This window comes from Lycorma delicatula, chromosome 13 (genome assembly GCF_047948215.1).
Source record: "Lycorma delicatula isolate Av1 chromosome 13, ASM4794821v1, whole genome shotgun sequence".
Classification (NCBI taxonomy): domain Eukaryota; kingdom Metazoa; phylum Arthropoda; class Insecta; order Hemiptera; family Fulgoridae; genus Lycorma; species Lycorma delicatula.
Genome location: NC_134467.1, coordinates 26,049,153 through 26,069,997, shown reverse-complemented (window position 1 = coordinate 26,069,997; position 20,845 = coordinate 26,049,153). Strand labels below are relative to the sequence as shown.

Genomic DNA, 20,845 nt, shown 5'->3' with positions numbered 1-20,845 from the left:
ATTAGCTGTACGTGATCTGGTTTTTATTTTTTGTATTTTTTATTTTAAAGAACTCTGATGCCCTAGGGTCGGGTGGTTCTTCAACCATATCCTCAAGTATATGAGGTGATGGTGGAGGAGATTTATTTGAATGGGATGCTGCAGTTGACATCCCAGAGGGGGTGGTTATGTGGGTTCCCTTTACGGGGAGCTTATTAGGTGGCTTACTGCTAGCTGTAATAGTCGCTACTCGTGCCGGTACGACTTTGGGAACAGGGACATTTGTATGTATCACACTGTTGGATTCACTAACTGCGATGGAGGACTTTTTATTCATTTTTGTCAGCTCTGAGATAGTGGCTGTAAGTGAAGCTACTTGTTCAGAAAGCATCTGAACAAGTTTTTTAAGCTCATTGCAGGATCCACACTGCTGATTATTAACATTTGTAGGAATTTGTTTAGATGTAACGGTGGCAAAAGATACATCTGGTTTAACCAGGTTCCGTGAATTGTTTATCTTTTTATATTCTCTGCGTGCAGCCGGGAAAGATAGTTTTTGCTCCGTACAGATTTTGAGAATTGCCTTTTCTTCTTTAAAAGTTGGGCAATCTCGGGAGCGGGCTGTATGTGGACCACTCCAGTTTGCACATTTTTCACTTTCTTCGCAGTTAGTGTCATTGTGAACTTTAGCACGTCGAGCACAGATCTCAGTTTTCATGCAAGATGTTGTAGTGTGACCAAAACCTTGGCATCTGAAACATCGCCGTGGGTTGGGTATGAATGGTCGTACCCGAACCGAGAGGTAACCTACTTTAATCTTCTCTGGTGGAACAGGAAGATTGAATGTTAGTATAAGAGACAGTGTCGGTTCTTCTGTTCCGTTCTGTCGTTTCATTATACGTTTCACTTCAACAACATCTTGGTGGCAAAGCTCATCAACTATTTCAGAGATATCTATATCTAAGAGGTCTCGACAAAAAACTACACCCCGGCTCGTATTTAATGTTTTGTGGCTTTCTGCACTTATATTTATACCACCCATATTACGGAGATGTAAGATAGATCGACTCTGTTCATCATTGAATGTTTCAATCACAATCGATCCGTCACGTAATTTCCTGATATTCTTCGGGGAGCCACTTGCACCTGTTTTGGTTTTGTTTATTAAGAAAGGTGAAACCTTTTGAAGGGAGTCACCTTCCTGACTATTTCTGACAACAACAAATGTAATAATAATAATAATAATAATCTAATTTTTAGAATTCAATTCTAATAATTTGCGGTTCTCTTTGGTAGGACTTTTATCCTCATCAGACAAAGCTGACCGAGGTCTCTTCACAAGACTAGATTTGGTGGTTTTTTCAGATGGACCACCAACCATCATTGTGTTTGTTATTGGAACTGAAATTTTGGTCCCACGAGTACCGGCGAAAAATGGACCACTCCAGCAGAGCGCATGCGTACTGGAGCTAGAGCTAAATACAACTAGGTTCGCCCTGGTGCCCAGTGGACATCGTTCGAGACTCACTACGTAGAGTCATTCACCCATCGGCACGATTTGTTCCCACCTTGGGTTACGGTTGCGTTTCATAAGATGTCGCAACACCACCGAGTGTAGATGTAAGAAATATAAGTATAGGTTGTTGTTGTGTAATTGTGTAAGTGTGTATGTTGTAATTTATGTAGTGTTCTTGGTGTAGTATATGTGTATTATGTAAAGTGTTCTGCAGCTCATTGTATAGTGGGAAGAAAAGCTGCAGAGGTCAAGAGAAAATTGCATCTTTATTCTGGACTACATTGGAGCATTCTCCATACAGTCTGGACTTATCGTCCAGCGATTATCATTTGTTTGGACCACTAAAAGTAGCACTTGGAGGACAGAAATTTGAAGAAGATGCTGCTGTTGAAGTGTTTGTGAGCAATTAGTTGACATCATGCTCACCTTCATTTTACGATAGTGGGCTTAAATGTTACCTTTGTGCTGGGAAAAATGTGTTTTCGAAAGAGGAAATTGTGTAGAAAAATAATATTGTGCGTATATTTTTATTATCCAATTATAAAACAAAAATTCTGGTTTATATTTGATTCACCGTCGTATTAAAAAATAATGAATATATTTATTTTCTATATTGTTAATAGTCATACAATAGTTTGCGGTAAAGTGAGTGCAAGTTAATTTTTTTTTTCAGATATAAGTAGCGTTTTCTGTTTTTCTTTTGTGAACAGTCAATCATTATGTATGAATTAAATAATAAGTGAATTAAACAGAAGTACATGAATAATTTTTCAAGTTTAATTATTCACCCCAATATTATTAGTCTTAGATCAAGGCCCAAAAATTAATACCTCTAAGGTTAAATTAAAAATGTAACTTTAAAATTTTACAATAGACAATTAAGTTAAAGTAAATGTGTTGCATAGAATAAATACTAAAAAATACAAGTCAAATATTGCATTTCACATATTATAAGGACCAAAACCATATTATTGTTTGTTAATGTTCAGTCGGGTCATTTAAGTTGTAATCTGTGAACAAATATGGTAACTGATAATTTGATGTGTCTTTAAATTAATTTTTTTGTTAAATCACCTTTTATTTTTATTATTTTGCAATTGGTTATAAGTAAGAATGATGAGCTCTTAAGTGAAAAAATTACCTTGCTGGAAACTGAAGACTATTTGATAAACAAGGAGTCGGTTCCTTATTCTCTTCAAACTCATTATAAGTAAAATTAATTACATAATGAAAATACATCAGATAAAAAATAAATTATCCAAATAAATGTAATCTCATAACATTTTTAATAAAGTGTTTTCTAAAAATCTGTTTTTATTTATTAACTTAAATCAATTTTTGTAGAATTTTCTGGTATTATTATAAAACATTTACAAAAATATTGTTTGTTTTTTAAATAATACTAACATTTTAATTTTTATTTTAGAAAAAAAAATTATACAAGAAAAATACATATTAATGGCTTTAACCAAATTAATCACATAAGAGAAGATATTAATCTTATTGACTGAAAGAGTATTGATAAATTAATAAAAAAATAATCATACTTGCAACTAACAGCAGACATTCTCTCTCGACTTCTTCAGCAGAACCAGAAAATTCAATTGTTGAACTAGATAAATTCAACGCCTTACTAGCCTGTGATATTACTACCTGCTGACAAGATATCTGTAATAAATAAAAAGATATTTTTGTTAACGTTACCATAAGATTTAAATTTATTTTCAATAATATTAACTAATACGGTAAAAATCATTTTTAGTGTTACCATTTCTATCAATTTACTGTTCGTAACTCTTACAACAGGTAAGACCTGTCCAGGCCTGAAAAGAACAATATTAATATTTCACACCTCTAATTGACATAATTTTTTGTACATATTAACCTAATGACAAAAAATTATAAAGCATTTTTTGATGTTTCTTAATGCTTTGTTTCAGATTTAAGTAGCAGTTTCCGGTTTTTCTCTTGTGAATCATTACATGTGTGAATTTTTCATAATTAAATTACATTTTTCAAGTCTTTTCCCTAATATTAAGTTTTAACCAAATTTAATTTTTTGTTTCTAGAAAGAAAAATGAGTACTGAAAAGGCAGAGGTAAATTACACATCTTTGTAAGTTGTTTAACTTCTTCAAGTTGATTAACAATGGTAATTAATTAGCAGCAGCAGCAGGTGCTTTAACATCTGGCTCAGTGAAATTATACAATGAATACATAGTAATAAAGATAGTTTTGCTTTTTATCTTTCATGTTTATTGATATTTAAATATCACTGGTAGAGATGTGCTCAACCTACAGTATGATTACAATAGGTACATAAGTACGTGGCAAAGAAATTATGTAATTATGCGACAATGTTATTATTAGATTTCCAAATTTATAAACATGCAATTAATGATTGCAATTACTGTAGATACTAAAAAAACAAAGCTTTCTTTTAAATGCCGTATAATGTAAACAGGTCCAAGGGTAAGACACGTAATTCAGTATTGTGTAGAATAATAGATAATAAAATTAGGTTGTTCTTGAAAAATCATTTTATTGAATGTACAAATCATAACATCTGACAATTTCTACTGACTTAATTTGTTATGCATTTTTAGTACAGCAATTACAGAAAGAAATAGATAAATGTATTAACTTGATTTATATATTGGAATAATAAGAATAATCATACTAAATTAAAACAAATAGAATATTTTACTTTATAACAAAATCACTTAATCCCCCACTAACTTCATGAGAGGGGATCAAATCCCATCTACAGACACTTTCACTCTCTCTCTCTCTCTCTCTCTCTCTCTCTCTCTCTCTCTCTCTCTCTCTATTCTCAAGGTCTTAATTGCACTTAATATTCTGTGTATTAAGTGTAAAATTTCTCAATTTGTTAAATGCTAATGAGTCAGTATATACAGTAAAACATCTATCACTTCTACTAATAACTTAACTTTAAGATTAATCTGTTTCCTTTGAGAAAACCTCTAAGCATATTTTAATTTAAGTTTACAAGCATCTACTAATTAGCATAGCTTTACAATTAATAACAAATTTTCAAGAGGAAAAAATACATTTCAACATTATGGTAACAGCCAAGAATTAATTAGAAACAGCAAACCTGCTGTTGAAGTTCAGCTATGCTTCTTTCCACTGCCTCCTGTTGCTGACAAATATCTTCATCTGAAGATTCTTCACATTCTTCTCTGAATCCATGATGTACAACATGATGTTTTGGTGACAAAGGCTTGTGGCTCTGGAACGACAATAAAATATTTGCACATTCATTCTGGTTTAAAAAATAAATTATCAATTACAAGGTGAAATATAGATATAAGAAGAATTAAATACCACACAATCCTTAATTTCTATTAGATCATCACTAAAGGAACAGAGATACAGATGAGTGAGTAGTGATTGGCGCTTCTCGTTTTCATTGTATTATGAAACTCAAGAAGCATTTTGTGATATTAAAAACAAACACATTATTTTTATGAGTACTTCAGCAATATTGAGACTGATAAAGTGAGTTCTAGAAGAATTTTTATAGTGATATAATTGTAAATCAGATTTTTATAATTAGTATACCTGATTCAAAATCTGTTGTTTTTCCATTACCTAGTAAGCACTTATATGTTCACAACTAATACACACACACTCACTATATGGTTCCACTATATGGTTCCTTAATATTTTGTTAATAACAAAATATTAAGGAACGTGGTGAAAGTAAAGAACTATATGGTCTGACAAAGGAGATAATTTAAAATATTTTTAGTTTATGAAAAAAGTGTGCAAAAGAGTAGCAAATGAAATTTTCCCCTGGGAGTCTTTAGAAAAAAGGAGCAAAGAATTTTAAAGGAAGCATTTCTTAAGGCAATTAAGAACATTACTTCCTGTAACCACACAAAAAGCAACCACAAGAAATAGAAACATAGGCATGAACGATTTTGTTAAGAGTATCATACCAAGTTTCTCCTTGCCAAAGATAAAAATTACAACTTTTCTTCCTGTATTAAATTTCATAACCAGAGAATACTCTATATAGAATATTAAATTTAGCAGGAAAAATCTAGCGTTTACCAAAAAATTGAAAAGCCTAATACCTACAAAGATAACTTCTCATCTTTGGGAATTAAAATGTAAAAATGATAATTTTATCCATGTTTACATAGATAAAATTTGCATTTTAATAATAAATTCTGAGCTCTAAATATAACATATAATAATTGAATTTTTTGTTCCTAGCAGTAATAAGAATGGTTTTGTTAAAATGATGTGTCTCATCTTCAAAATGGTTCAAAAGCCTGGAAATTACCATGACGTAGAGGAGCTTCTTAGATGAAAATAAAAGTTGATGATGATGATAGATTTGGTAGTCAAGAATCAAGTATGTTGAGAAAACCAAAAATTATTAATATAACCATCAATCAATCCATTTATGTAAGGCATATTATCTTCGAATCAATCTATTGAAAGATATAGTAGAAGCTCAATGATAAAGTCTGTGATGATTGTACAACTGATAAACTGAGGGTATGGAAATCAAATTAAATAGCATTTAACTTGCAACATTAAAATGTTTCTATATGAGATTATAAAAACTCCATTCCATAAACTTACACAATTAGCACTTACAATAATTAACACTGATTCTATTGTTTTTGCTATAGTTTTTTTTTCAAGGGATGAGGTATTTAGAATCAATTTTAATGAATATGCAACAACCTATATTCTGATTTTTTAATTAGTCCTTTACATGTAAACACTATTGGCGACAAATAATTCCTGTTATTTCCTTTGTATATTCATCTCCAAAATAAAATCATAAATTAAAGCGGTCAAATTTTTCACACTGTAATATTAAGCAAAAAAATAAAATCTTCCTGTTAAGGCTAACATGTACTTCATTGTTTACATTTTTTTATTATTATTTTACTGAACCAGCAATCCAAAATTATTAACAGTATTGTGAATTAGCATTTTAGTTATTTAGTAATGGATGATGTAAGTTTTTTGAGAACTACAATCTCTCCAAATTCATTCATAGAAAGCAGTAGTTGTTTTATAGAATTTGTTTTTACTTACAGCTTTGTGAGCTGTAAGTAAAAACAATGAGAACAAATAAATTTCAATATTACCTTCCATGATAAAATAATATTAAGCATGTTGTGAAATAATAATTACTTGTTATTATGCACCTTCAATAAAAAATCTTTAAGGATATTAAAAAAAATTATCTTGTTCCTCTTTTAAAATAAAATGTTTATGAAATAAGTTATACTAATATTTTAAAATTAGTACGATTATTAAATGAAGAGTTAAATAAAGTTCGTAGGTACAAATATGTATTAGGATATACAAGTTCAGAAACAATAAAAAAAAGTAGTGTAACCAAACAGGTATAAGTTTAATTTTATTGCTAGTAAAATATTTTTGTCATTAGCAAAAGAGTATATAAAAAAATGAAAAAAGACTATGTCATTCATTTAACAGAAAATCAAGAGGTTTTTATAAACCATTGGCGAATCCATACACAAAATTCCTAACAAAGAAAAATTTTTAATTAATATACTTTATGAAAGAAAAAAAAATTGCATAAAAGATACATAACTTAATACCTATCAGAATACAAAAAATTTCCCATACAAATAAACTGCTGTAGTTGTCAATTATCATTATCCTAATGGTTTAAAAAATTTAATTTTTCCACTGGCTGCTTTACTTTTCCCCTCATTATTAAATACTTTTACAGAGATCTCTGCTTTATCATAACATTTATATGGAGACTTAAATTAAAAATATAGGTTTTTTTTTGTCTTCAGTCATTTGACTGGTTTAATGCAGCTCTCCAAGATTCCCTATCTAGTGCTAGTCGTTTCATTTCAGTATACCCTCTACATCCTACATCCCTAACAATTTGTTTTACATATTCCAAACGTGGCCTGCCTACACAATTTTTTCCTTCTACCTGTCCTTCCAATATTAAAGCGACTATTCCAGGATGCCTTAGTATGTGGCCTATAAGTCTGTCTCTTCTTTTAACTATATTTTTCCAAATGTTTCTTTCTTCATCTATTTGCCGCAATACCTCTTCATTTGTCACTTTATCCACCCATCTGATTTTTAACATTCTCCTATAGCACCACATTTTAAAAGCTTCCAATCTTTTCTTCTCAGATACTCCGATCGTCCAAGTTTCACTTCCATATAAAGCGACACTCACTTTACACTTTCATACACTTTCAAAAATCTTTTCCTGACATTTAAATTAATTTTTGATGTAAACAAATTATATTTCTTACTGAAGAATCACCAAAGATGCAAAAAAAATTATGATTTTGACCAGAGGAGGGCTAACTAGATTAGAAGTTAATTTTTTTAAATGGGACACATATGCACCTCGAATTTGGATTCTAGAGACAATGATACATAAGTCTTGTCAGAAACATTTTTCCATAAAGTGGAATCTAACCTCTAAATAACCTTCGAACTTTACCTTTCTTTTCTTTTCTTTTTCCTGTTCAGCCTCCGGTAACTACCGTTTAGATAATACTTCAGAGGATGAATGAGAATGATATTCAAACTTTACCTAGTCCTGAATTCCTTTCAAAAACTCTTTTAAGCACCAAAAACTTTATATTTACAAAACTTTTTAATGTTTTCTATGCAAACACTATAAATAAATAGGATGTATCATTAAGCTCACCCGGGAATTTTGTAACCTATTCTGCATGTGAAAATAATGGAAAAATTCATACAAACATATGTCCTAAAACGGATTGTTTGCAAGTTACGGCTTGTGCAAAATTTCACTCGATTTCAGCTACCCAGGTGAAATGAGATCGTATTGAAATTTTTAGGACGTTAATTAAGGGACGTAATTAGTGATTTCTTATGGTTTTTAACGTGAAAAAACTGTACTTATTTACAACAGAGAAATACACTGATGTGGTATACATTTTGGCTGTCTGTAATGGTAATGCTACAGCTGCAGCAGTAGAATATGAAATAAGTTTTCCGAATGAAGCCGATCGTCCAAGTTTCACTTCCATATAAAGCGACACTCCAAACATACACATTCAAAAATCTTTTCCTGACATTTAAATTAATTTTTGATGTAAACAAATTATATTTCTTACTGAAGAAATATTCGTTTAGCTTGTGCTAATGATATGCATCATTAACTGCTAGTTCCATGTAAAGATTAAAAAGTAACGGAGATAGGGAACATGCTTGTCAGACTCCCTTTCTTATTACGGCTTCTTTCTTATGTTCTTTAATTGTTACTGTTGCTGTTTGGTTCCTGTACATGTTAGCAACTGTTCTTTTATCTCTGTATTTGAACCCTAATTTTTTTTAAATGCTGAACATTTTATTCCAGTCTACGTTATCAAATGCCTTTTCTAGGTCTATAAACGCCAAGTATGTCGGTTTGTTTTTCTTTAATCTTCGTTCTACTATTAATCTGAGGCCTAAAATTGCTTCCCTTGTCCCTATACTTTTCCTGAAACCAAATCGGTCTTCTCCTAACACTTCTTCCACTCTCCTCTCAATTCTTCTGTATAGAATTCTAATTAAGATTTTTAATGCATGACTAGTTAAACTAATTGTTCTGTATTCTTCACATTTATCTGCCTCTGCTTTCTTTGGTATCATGACTATAACATTTTTTCTGAAGTCTGATGGAAATTCCCCTTTTTCATAAATATTACACACCAGTTTGTATAATCTATCATCGCTTCCTCACCTGCACTGCGCAGTAATTCTACAGGTATTCCGTCTATTCCAGGAGCCTTTCTGCCATTTAAATCTTTTAATGCTCTCTTAAATTCAGATCTCAGTATTGTTTCTCCCATTTCATCCTCGTCAACTTCCTCTTCTTCCTCTATAACACTATTTTCTAATTCATTTCCTCCGTATAACTCTTCAATATATTCCACCCATCTATCAACTTTACCTTTTGTATTACATATTGGTGTACCATCTTTGTTTGACACATTATTAGATGTTAATTTATATACCCCAAAATTTTCCTTAACTTTCCTGTATGCTCCGTCTATTTTACCAATGTTCATTTCTCTTTCCATTTCTGAACACTCTTCTTTAATCCACTCTTCTTTCGCCAGTTTGCACTTCCTGTTTATAGCATTATTGCCGATAGTTCCTTTTACTTTCTTCATCACTAGCATTCTTATATTTTCTACGTTCATCCATCAGCTGCAATATATCATCTACCAGTTCTCTTTATTCCGCCTAAGTTTGCTTCTGCTGATTTAAGAATTTCTTTTTTAACATTCTCCCATTCTTCTTCTACATTTTCTACGTTATCTTTTTTACTCATACCTCTTGCGATGTCCTCCTCAAAAATCTTCTTTACCTCCTCTTCCTCAAGCTTCTTTAAATTCCATCGATTCATCTGACACCTTGTCTTCAGGTTTTTAAACCCCAATCTACCTTTCATTATTACCAAATTATGGTCGCTATCAATGTCTGCTCCAGGGTAAGTTTTGCAGTCAACAAGTTGATTTCTAAATCTTTGCTTAACCATGATATAATCTATCTGATACCTTGCAGTATCGCCTGGCTTTTTCCAAGTGTATATTCTTCTAAAATGATTTTTAAATTGGGTGTTGGCAATTACTAAATTATACTTCGTGCAAAACTCTATAAGTCAGTCCCCTCTTTCATTCCTTTTGCCCAGCCCGTATTCACCCACTATATTACCTTCCTTGCCTTTTCCAATGCTTGCATTCCAATCTCCAACTATTATTAAATTTTCATCTCCTTTTATGTGTTTAATTGCTTCATCAATCTCTTCATATACACACTCTACCTCATCATCATCATGGGCGCTTGTAGGCATATAGACGTTAACAATCGTTGTCGGTTTAGGTTTTGATTTTATCCTTATTACATTGAGGGTTGTAAGGTTCAGTTAACCCTGCATTCTTCCGCAGTTTATTTTATTAACTCTCAAGAAAAATCTATGATTAAAAAATGTTGTGGCACATTCTCATAAAGTCTTTGCCATGATCCTGCCTCTGTTCTGCCTACTTGATGCCAGTTAATAATAACATAAAATCAATGAATTGTAGATGAAAAGTTCGAATTTTAAGTGACAAAGCCTAGTGACAATATCATAACAAATTTTTTTTTTTTGTAACTTATTTAATGGAAAATTATAAGCAGAAGAAGCCATTTGGCATTCTCAGAGGTTAGACGTGGGAAAGGAGCACCTGATAATGTGGGAGTATATCTGGGTATAAGCAATTTTTCATGCAGTGCAACTTTACAAACTTCAATTGCCCTAAAGGTTGTCATCAGGAAGGGTACCGGCCATAAAATCCTGCCAAATTGCTTCTTCATAACCCAAAAGACAGGATGAAAAGAAAAAAATGGAAATAAGAGTGCATATTTTTCATTGTTTTATTGTTCCAGACTCTTTTCAGTATATTAAAACACCATGCTGTACATCATGATAAAAATTGAGTATTTTGGTCTCAAACATCTATTGTGGAGAGGGAAGCAAGTTGGAAATTTTCATTATTAAAATACAGCGTTTAGAACTATATTTCAGTCATTTCACAATGCAACGAACAACATGTGAAACGACCGTAATTTGTTTGCAGTTATTTTTTTCTTTATCTGTAAAAAGTCTTTTTTTTAATTAACTGTTTATTATTAGGTTAAATTAAAGTTGTTTTTTTTTTTTTTTGTTTTTGAACTCTAGTGAAATTAATATTGAATCAATCCAGTTATTTGTCAAGAAATTAATTATTTTATTTTGTCTGTATTTACAGCTTAGATCTTGTTATTTCTTTAATTTAATAATCTAACTATTATCAACGTATCTTTAGTGTAGGGGACCAATACCTTGCTTTGTCTGCCAATACTTATTAAAAAATCATGATGTTGGTACCACCATGTAAACTCAGTCAGATACGATAATACAGCAACCTGGAGGGCTATATTAAATCTGCAATTTGGAACACCCCAAAACCTCAAGGTAGGTATGTTAGTAGACAACAGTATGTTGTGCAGGTAGTTGGAAATCAATGTCATGTTACAATTTACTAGATGGTTAAAACTGTATGGTTAAACTAGATGGTTTATCATGTTTTACACATGATAAAGTACAGTTTACCAGGCAACTGTGTGGATAATCATGTTAATCTTACGCATAGATATTCAGATGGATCATCAAACTAGTAAAGGTAACCCGTGAAGATGGAAAACAAGTCTGAACTGTTATAAATAAACAGAGGTAAGACTGAAGCAGTCCAACCTCTGTTTGTAAAATGATGAACACAGTATCAAAGTACGAGAAGATACACAAAATCATTTTGCAACAGAGAACGATTATAGATGATTGCAAATATTGATCAAACTTTAGTGAAATATTGGACAATACCTGTGTTCAGACATGAAATCAAGTAATGATTTCTTCTTTATTTAAAATTATTATTTTATCACTTATTATATCTTACACCTGTCACTTAATTTTGTTACATTGTAATACTGGTCTAATTAATTAAGTTTTACTGTGATTTCTCTTAATATATCCAGGTAAATGTTGGAACAATTTTTTTTTATCTGTGGAATATCATATCTCTTTCTTTTTTCTGTTTAGCCTCCCAAACCACCGTAAGGTATTACTTCAGAGGATATTTATGAGTGTAAATGAAGTGTAGTCTTGTAAGTCTCAAGTTAAACATTCCTGAGATGTGTGGTTAATTGAAATCCATGTAAAGTAATTCCCTTTACTAGGATTTGAATCTTAGAACTTTCAACTTTGAAATCAGCTGATTTGCAATGACGAGTTCATAGAGTATCATATATATCCATCCTGTATGTGATCTATATAATATGTTATGTAATGATTACAATAAAAGAATTATTTTAGTTGACAACTACATTAAAGAACTTGTGTAATAAAATATTTAGTCGATGTTAATGGATACATACCCATACTTATAGATAAAATGTTATATAAAAAAACACATTTAACATGAAATATTTAATGTTATATATAGATTGGTTGTAAAGTAACTATTTTAAATTCCTAATAGTTTTATATTTAATAATATATTATAATGAAACAGTTTTGTTCTGTTTCTTAGAACTTACTTGGGTAGAAATAGAACAGTACCTGTTTATCGGAGAATATGCTCAACAATGCTTTATATCACTTCAGCTAATGCAGTCAGCCTTCCACTATGAAGTGTATTTAATATGAGTTCACCAATGGTAGCTGGACCACTCATCAAATATTGCTGTATTTGATCCTAAGAATATTACAAACTGCCATGTAAAGCCAATATGATCTGTAGAACAATCATATTGGCTTGATGCCAACCCTCTACATCCAGGTTGTGAGGTTTTATAAAAGGTGTGGGCTTTACTTGAACCTGAAGTCATACCCTGCAAAATTTTCTTAAGAAAGTGGATGTAGAAGTTTTATTACATTTTTAATTCTTAGTCGAGTGTTGATATAAATTTGATGCATTCTGATCAATATTCCACTGCAGAGTTCATGCTGAAATGCTTTGTAAACATTCTCAAAACTTACAGTCATGAGAAATGCTGGTGCTGATGTTATGTATTAATAAAATAGGTGATCTCTTATATTGTAAACATCTCTTATATTATAGCAAATTAAAATATGGAGGTAATTTACAACCTTTCTGTATACCGATAAAACTTCATAAAGATTTTTTGTGTGTAACTTTCAAAACTACACACAAACAAAAAGATTTACATTATAAGACAAATCAATAAAACACTGTTGATCAAACAACCCATAAACCCATGAGTATAAAATTAAATTACAGTACCTGTAGTTAATATTACATGGACAGACTGAGTGTATATTTTCAAAATACAAGGGACATGCACAAAAAACATTACTTCATATAAATGAAGTAATATATATTACTTAAATATATATATATAGATATATTTAAAACAGGTGTCCTAGACCTCCCCCGTCCTCCTTTTCTAAAATTGAAGGAAGTGATTTTTCTGGAAGATGCAAAAAAAAAATTATGATTTTGACCAGAGGAGGGCTAACTAGATTAGAAGTTAATTTTTTTAAATGGGACACATTTGCACCTCGAATTTGGATTCTAGAGACAATGATACATAAGTCTTGTCAGAAACATTTTTCCTTAAAGTGGAATCTAACCTCTAAATAACCTTTTCTTTTTCCTGTTTAGCCTCTGGTAACTACCGTTTAGATAATACTTCAGAGGATGAATGAGAATGATATTCAAACTTCACCTAGTCCTGAATTCCTTTCAAAAACTCTTTTAAGCACCAAAAACTTTTTAATGTTTACAAAACTTTTTAATGTTTTCTATGCAAACACTATAAATAAATAGGATGTATCATTAAGCTCACCCGGGAATTTTGTAACCTATTCTGCATGTGAAAATAATGGAAAAATTCATACAAACATATGTCCTAAAACGGATTGTTTGCAAGTTACGGCTTGTGCAAAATTTCACTCGATTTCAGCTACCCAGGTGAAATGAGATCGTATTGAAATTTTTAGGACGTTAATTAAGGGACATAATTAGTGATTTCTTATGGTTTTTAACGTGAAAAAACTGTACTTATTTACAACAGAGAAATACACTGATGTGGTATACATTTTGGCTGTCTGTAATGGTAATGCTACAGCTGCAGCAGTAGAATATGAAATAAGTTTTCCGAATGAAGCCGATCGTCCAAGTTTCACTTCCATATAAAGCGACACTCCAAACATACACATTCAAAAATCTTTTCCTGACATTTAAATTAATTTTTGATGTAAACAAATTATATTTCTTACTGAAGAAATATTCGTTTAGCTTGTGCTAATGATATGCATCATTAACTGCTAGTTCCATGTAAAGATTAAAAAGTAACGGAGATAGGGAACATGCTTGTCAGACTCCCTTTCTTATTACGGCTTCTTTCTTATGTTCTTTAATTGTTACTGTTGCTGTTTGGTTCCTGTACATGTTAGCAACTGTTCTTTTATCTCTGTATTTGAACCCTAATTTTTTTTAAATGCTGAACATTTTATTCCAGTCTACGTTATCAAATGCCTTTTCTAGGTCTATAAACGCCAAGTATGTCGGTTTGTTTTTCTTTAATCTTCGTTCTACTATTAATCTGAGGCCTAAAATTGCTTCCCTTGTCCCTATACTTTTCCTGAAACCAAATCGGTCTTCTCCTAACACTTCTTCCACTCTCCTCTCAATTCTTCTGTATAGAATTCTAATTAAGATTTTTAATGCATGACTAGTTAAACTAATTGTTCTGTATTCTTCACATTTATCTGCCTCTGCTTTCTTTGGTATCATGACTATAACATTTTTTCTGAAGTCTGATGGAAATTCCCCTTTTTCATAAATATTACACACCAGTTTGTATAATCTATCATCGCTTCCTCACCTGCACTGCGCAGTAATTCTACAGGTATTCCGTCTATTCCAGGAGCCTTTCTGCCATTTAAATCTTTTAATGCTCTCTTAAATTCAGATCTCAGTATTGTTTCTCCCATTTCATCCTCGTCAACTTCCTCTTCTTCCTCTATAACACTATTTTCTAATTCATTTCCTCCGTATAACTCTTCAATATATTCCACCCATCTATCAACTTTACCTTTTGTATTACATATTGGTGTACCATCTTTGTTTGACACATTATTAGATGTTAATTTATATACCCCAAAATTTTCCTTAACTTTCCTGTATGCTCCGTCTATTTTACCAATGTTCATTTCTCTTTCCATTTCTGAACACTCTTCTTTAATCCACTCTTCTTTCGCCAGTTTGCACTTCCTGTTTATAGCATTATTGCCGATAGTTCCTTTTACTTTCTTCATCACTAGCATTCTTATATTTTCTACGTTCATCCATCAGCTGCAATATATCATCTACCAGTTCTCTTTATTCCGCCTAAGTTTGCTTCTGCTGATTTAAGAATTTCTTTTTTAACATTCTCCCATTCTTCTTCTACATTTTCTACGTTATCTTTTTTACTCATACCTCTTGCGATGTCCTCCTCAAAAATCTTCTTTACCTCCTCTTCCTCAAGCTTCTTTAAATTCCATCGATTCATCTGACACCTTGTCTTCAGGTTTTTAAACCCCAATCTACCTTTCATTATTACCAAATTATGGTCGCTATCAATGTCTGCTCCAGGGTAAGTTTTGCAGTCAACAAGTTGATTTCTAAATCTTTGCTTAACCATGATATAATCTATCTGATACCTTGCAGTATCGCCTGGCTTTTTCCAAGTGTATATTCTTCTAAAATGATTTTTAAATTGGGTGTTGGCAATTACTAAATTATACTTCGTGCAAAACTCTATAAGTCAGTCCCCTCTTTCATTCCTTTTGCCCAGCCCGTATTCACCCACTATATTACCTTCCTTGCCTTTTCCAATGCTTGCATTCCAATCTCCAACTATTATTAAATTTTCATCTCCTTTTATGTGTTTAATTGCTTCATCAATCTCTTCATATACACACTCTACCTCATCATCATCATGGGCGCTTGTAGGCATATAGACGTTAACAATCGTTGTCGGTTTAGGTTTTGATTTTATCCTTATTACATTGAGGGTTGTAAGGTTCAGTTAACCCTGCATTCTTCCGCAGTTTATTTTATTAACTCTCAAGAAAAATCTATGATTAAAAAATGTTGTGGCACATTCTCATAAAGTCTTTGCCATGATCCTGCCTCTGTTCTGCCTACTTGATGCCAGTTAATAATAACATAAAATCAATGAATTGTAGATGAAAAGTTCGAATTTTAAGTGACAAAGCCTAGTGACAATATCATAACAAATTTTTTTTTTTTTGTAACTTATTTAATGGAAAATTATAAGCAGAAGAAGCCATTTGGCATTCTCAGAGGTTAGACGTGGGAAAGGAGCACCTGATAATGTGGGAGTATATCTGGGTATAAGCAATTTTTCATGCAGTGCAACTTTACAAACTTCAATTGCCCTAAAGGTTGTCATCAGGAAGGGTACCGGCCATAAAATCCTGCCAAATTGCTTCTTCATAACCCAAAAGACAGGATGAAAAGAAAAAAATGGAAATAAGAGTGCATATTTTTCATTGTTTTATTGTTCCAGACTCTTTTCAGTATATTAAAACACCATGCTGTACATCATGATAAAAATTGAGTATTTTGGTCTCAAACATCTATTGTGGAGAGGGAAGCAAGTTGGAAATTTTCATTATTAAAATACAGCGTTTAGAACTATATTTCAGTCATTTCACAATGCAACGAACAACATGTGAAACGACCGTAATTTGTTTGCAGTTATTTTTTTCTTTATCTGTAAAAAGTCTTTTTTTTAATTAACTGTTTATTATTAGGTTAAATTAAAGTTGTTTTTTTTTTTTTTTTTGTTTTTGAACTCTAGTGAAATTAATATTGAATCAATCCAGTTATTTGTCAAGAAATTAATTATTTTATTTTGTCTGTATTTACAGCTTAGATCTTGTTATTTCTTTAATTTAATAATCTAACTATTATCAACGTATCTTTAGTGTAGGGGACCAATACCTTGCTTTGTCTGCCAATACTTATTAAAAAATCATGATGTTGGTACCACCATGTAAACTCAGTCAGATACGATAATACAGCAACCTGGAGGGCTATATTAAATCTGCAATTTGGAACACCCCAAAACCTCAAGGTAGGTATGTTAGTAGACAACAGTATGTTGTGCAGGTAGTTGGAAATCAATGTCATGTTACAATTTACTAGATGGTTAAAACTGTATGGTTAAACTAGATGGTTTATCATGTTTTACACATGATAAAGTACAGTTTACCAGGCAACTGTGTGGATAATCATGTTAATCTTACGCATAGATATTCAGATGGATCATCAAACTAGTAAAGGTAACCCGTGAAGATGGAAAACAAGTCTGAACTGTTATAAATAAACAGAGGTAAGACTGAAGCAGTCCAACCTCTGTTTGTAAAATGATGAACACAGTATCAAAGTACGAGAAGATACACAAAATCATTTTGCAACAGAGAACGATTATAGATGATTGCAAATATTGATCAAACTTTAGTGAAATATTGGACAATACCTGTGTTCAGACATGAAATCAAGTAATGATTTCTTCTTTATTTAAAATTATTATTTTATCACTTATTATATCTTACACCTGTCACTTAATTTTGTTACATTGTAATACTGGTCTAATTAATTAAGTTTTACTGTGATTTCTCTTAATATATCCAGGTAAATGTTGGAACAATTTTTTTTTATCTGTGGAATATCATATCTCTTTCTTTTTTCTGTTTAGCCTCCCAAACCACCGTAAGGTATTACTTCAGAGGATATTTATGAGTGTAAATGAAGTGTAGTCTTGTAAGTCTCAAGTTAAACATTCCTGAGATGTGTGGTTAATTGAAATCCATGTAAAGTAATTCCCTTTACTAGGATTTGAATCTTAGAACTCTCAACTTTGAAATCAGCTGATTTGCAATGACGAGTTCATAGAGTATCATATATATCCATCCTGTATGTGATCTATATAATATGTTATGTAATGATTACAATAAAAGAATTATTTTAGTTGACAACTACATTAAAGAACTTGTGTAATAAAATATTTAGTCGATGTTAATGGATACATACCCATACTTATAGATAAAATGTTATATAAAAAAACACATTTAACATGAAATATTTAATGTTATATATAGATTGGTTGTAAAGTAACTATTTTAAATTCCTAATAGTTTTATATTTAATAATATATTATAATGAAACAGTTTTGTTCTGTTTCTTAGAACTTACTTGGGTAGAAATAGAACAGTACCTGTTTATCGGAGAATATGCTCAACAATGCTTTATATCACTTCAGCTAATGCAGTCAGCCTTCCACTATGAAGTGTATTTAATATGAGTTCACCAATGGTAGCTGGACCACTCATCAAATATTGCTGTATTTGATCCTAAGAATATTACAAACTGCCATGTAAAGCCAATATGATCTGTAGAACAATCATATTGGCTTGATGCCAACCCTCTACATCCAGGTTGTGAGGTTTTATAAAAGGTGTGGGCTTTACTTGAACCTGAAGTCATACCCTGCAAAATTTTCTTAAGAAAGTGGATGTAGAAGTTTTATTACATTTTTAATTCTTAGTCGAGTGTTGATATAAATTTGATGCATTCTGATCAATATTCCACTGCAGAGTTCATGCTGAAATGCTTTGTAAACATTCTCAAAACTTACAGTCATGAGAAATGCTGGTGCTGATGTTATGTATTAATAAAATAGGTGATCTCTTATATTGTAAACATCTCTTATATTATAGCAAATTAAAATATGGAGGTAATTTACAACCTTTCTGTATACCGATAAAACTTCATAAAGATTTTTTGTGTGTAACTTTCAAAACTACACACAAACAAAAAGATTTACATTATAAGACAAATCAATAAAACACTGTTGATCAAACAACCCATAAACCCATGAGTATAAAATTAAATTACAGTACCTGTAGTTAATATTACATGGACAGACTGAGTGTATATTTTCAAAATACAAGGGACATGCACAAAAAACATTACTTCATATAAATGAAGTAATATATATTACTTAAATATATATATATAGATATATTTAAAACAGGTGTCCTAGACCTCCCCCGTCCTCCTTTTCTAAAATTGAAGGAAGTGATTTTTCTGGAAGATGCAAAAAAAAAATTATGATTTTGACCAGAGGAGGGCTAACTAGATTAGAAGTTAATTTTTTTAAATGGGACACATTTGCACCTCGAATTTGGATTCTAGAGACAATGATACATAAGTCTTGTCAGAAACATTTTTCCTTAAAGTGGAATCTAACCTCTAAATAACCTTTTCTTTTTCCTGTTTAGCCTCTGGTAACTACCGTTTAGATAATACTTCAGAGGATGAATGAGAATGATATTCAAACTTCACCTAGTCCTGAATTCCTTTCAAAAACTCTTTTAAGCACCAAAAACTTTTTAATGTTTACAAAACTTTTTAATGTTTTCTATGCAAACACTATAAATAAATAGGATGTATCATTAAGCTCACCCGGGAATTTTGTAACCTATTCTGCATGTGAAAATAATGGAAAAATTCATACAAACATATGTCCTAAAACGGATTGTTTGCAAGTTACGGCTTGTGCAAAATTTCACTCGATTTCAGCTACCCAGGTGAAATGAGATCGTATTGAAATTTTTAGGACGTTAATTAAGGGACATAATTAGTGATTTCTTATGGTTTTTAACGTGAAAAAACTGTACTTATTTACAACAGAGAAATACACTGATGTGGTATACATTTTGGCTGTCTGTAATGGTAATGCTACAGCTGCAGCAGTAGAATATGAAATAAGTTTTCCGAATGAAGCCGATCGTCCAAGTTTCACTTCCATATAAAGCGACACTCCAAACATACACATTCAAAAATCTTTTCCTGACATTTAAATTAATTTTTGATGTAAACAAATTATATTTCTTACTGAAGAAATATTCGTTTAGCTTGTGCTAATGATATGCATCATTAACTGCTAGTTCCATGTAAAGATTAAAAAGTAACGGAGATAGGGAACATGCTTGTCAGACTCCCTTTCTTATTACGGCTTCTTTCTTATGTTCTTTAATTGTTACTGTTGCTGTTTGGTTCCTGTACATGTTAGCAACTGTTCTTTTATCTCTGTATTTGAACCCTAATTTTTTTTAAATGCTGAACATTTTATTCCAGTCTACGTTATCAAATGCCTTTTCTAGGTCTATAAACGCCAAGTATGTCGGTTTGTTTTTCTTTAATCTTCGTTCTACTATTAATCTGAGGCCTAAAATTGCTTCCCTTGTCCCTATACTTTTCCTGAAACCAAATCGGTCTTCTCCTAACACTTCTTCCACTCTCCTCTCAATTCTTCTGTATAGAATTCTAATTAAGATTTTTAATGCATGACTAGTTAAACTAATTGTTCTGTATTCTTCACATTTATCTGCCTCTGCTTTCTTTGGTATCATGACTATAACATTTTTTCTGAAGTCTGATGGAAATTCCCCTTTTTCATAAATATTACACACCAGTTTGTATAATCTATCATCGCTTCCTCACCTGCACTGCGCAGTAATTCTACAGGTATTCCGTCTATTCCAGGAGCCTTTCTGCCATTTAAATCTTTTAATGCTCTCTTAAATTCAGATCTCAGTATTGTTTCTCCCATTTCATCCTCGTCAACTTCCTCTTCTTCCTCTATAACACTATTTTCTAATTCATTTCCTCCGTATAACTCTTCAATATATTCCACCCATCTATCAACTTTACCTTTT

At 31.5% G+C, this 20,845-nt stretch overlaps 1 protein-coding gene and 1 long non-coding RNA gene across 6 annotated transcripts in view; one reads left to right on the top strand and one right to left on the bottom strand.

Annotated features, from left to right (window-relative positions):
- LOC142334120 (uncharacterized) overlaps positions 1–3,741 on the top strand; it is a 28,826-nt gene extending 25,085 nt beyond the window's left edge. For 2 of the 3 annotated variants that reach the window (XM_075381849.1, XM_075381850.1), the window contains exon 4: positions 1,276–1,980. In XM_075381849.1, the coding sequence (XP_075237964.1) occupies positions 1,276–1,326 (51 nt within the window). In that variant the 3' untranslated portion in view covers positions 1,327–1,980. Of the gene's footprint in view, positions 1–1,275; positions 1,981–3,564 lie in introns of those variants that run through there. The other variant, XM_075381851.1, reaches the window with a different exon arrangement.
- Positions 2,770–20,845, bottom strand: part of LOC142334122 (uncharacterized) — a 54,990-nt gene continuing 36,914 nt past the window's right edge. The window contains exons 1-3 of one of the 3 annotated variants that reach the window (XR_012758773.1): positions 12,644–12,840; positions 4,613–4,747; positions 2,770–3,163 (exon numbers count right to left, since the gene is read on the bottom strand). This is a non-coding gene — a long non-coding RNA (uncharacterized LOC142334122). Of the gene's footprint in view, positions 3,164–4,612; positions 4,748–7,990; positions 8,153–12,643; positions 12,841–20,845 lie in introns of those variants that run through there. The other 2 variants (XR_012758772.1, XR_012758771.1) reach the window with 2 other exon arrangements.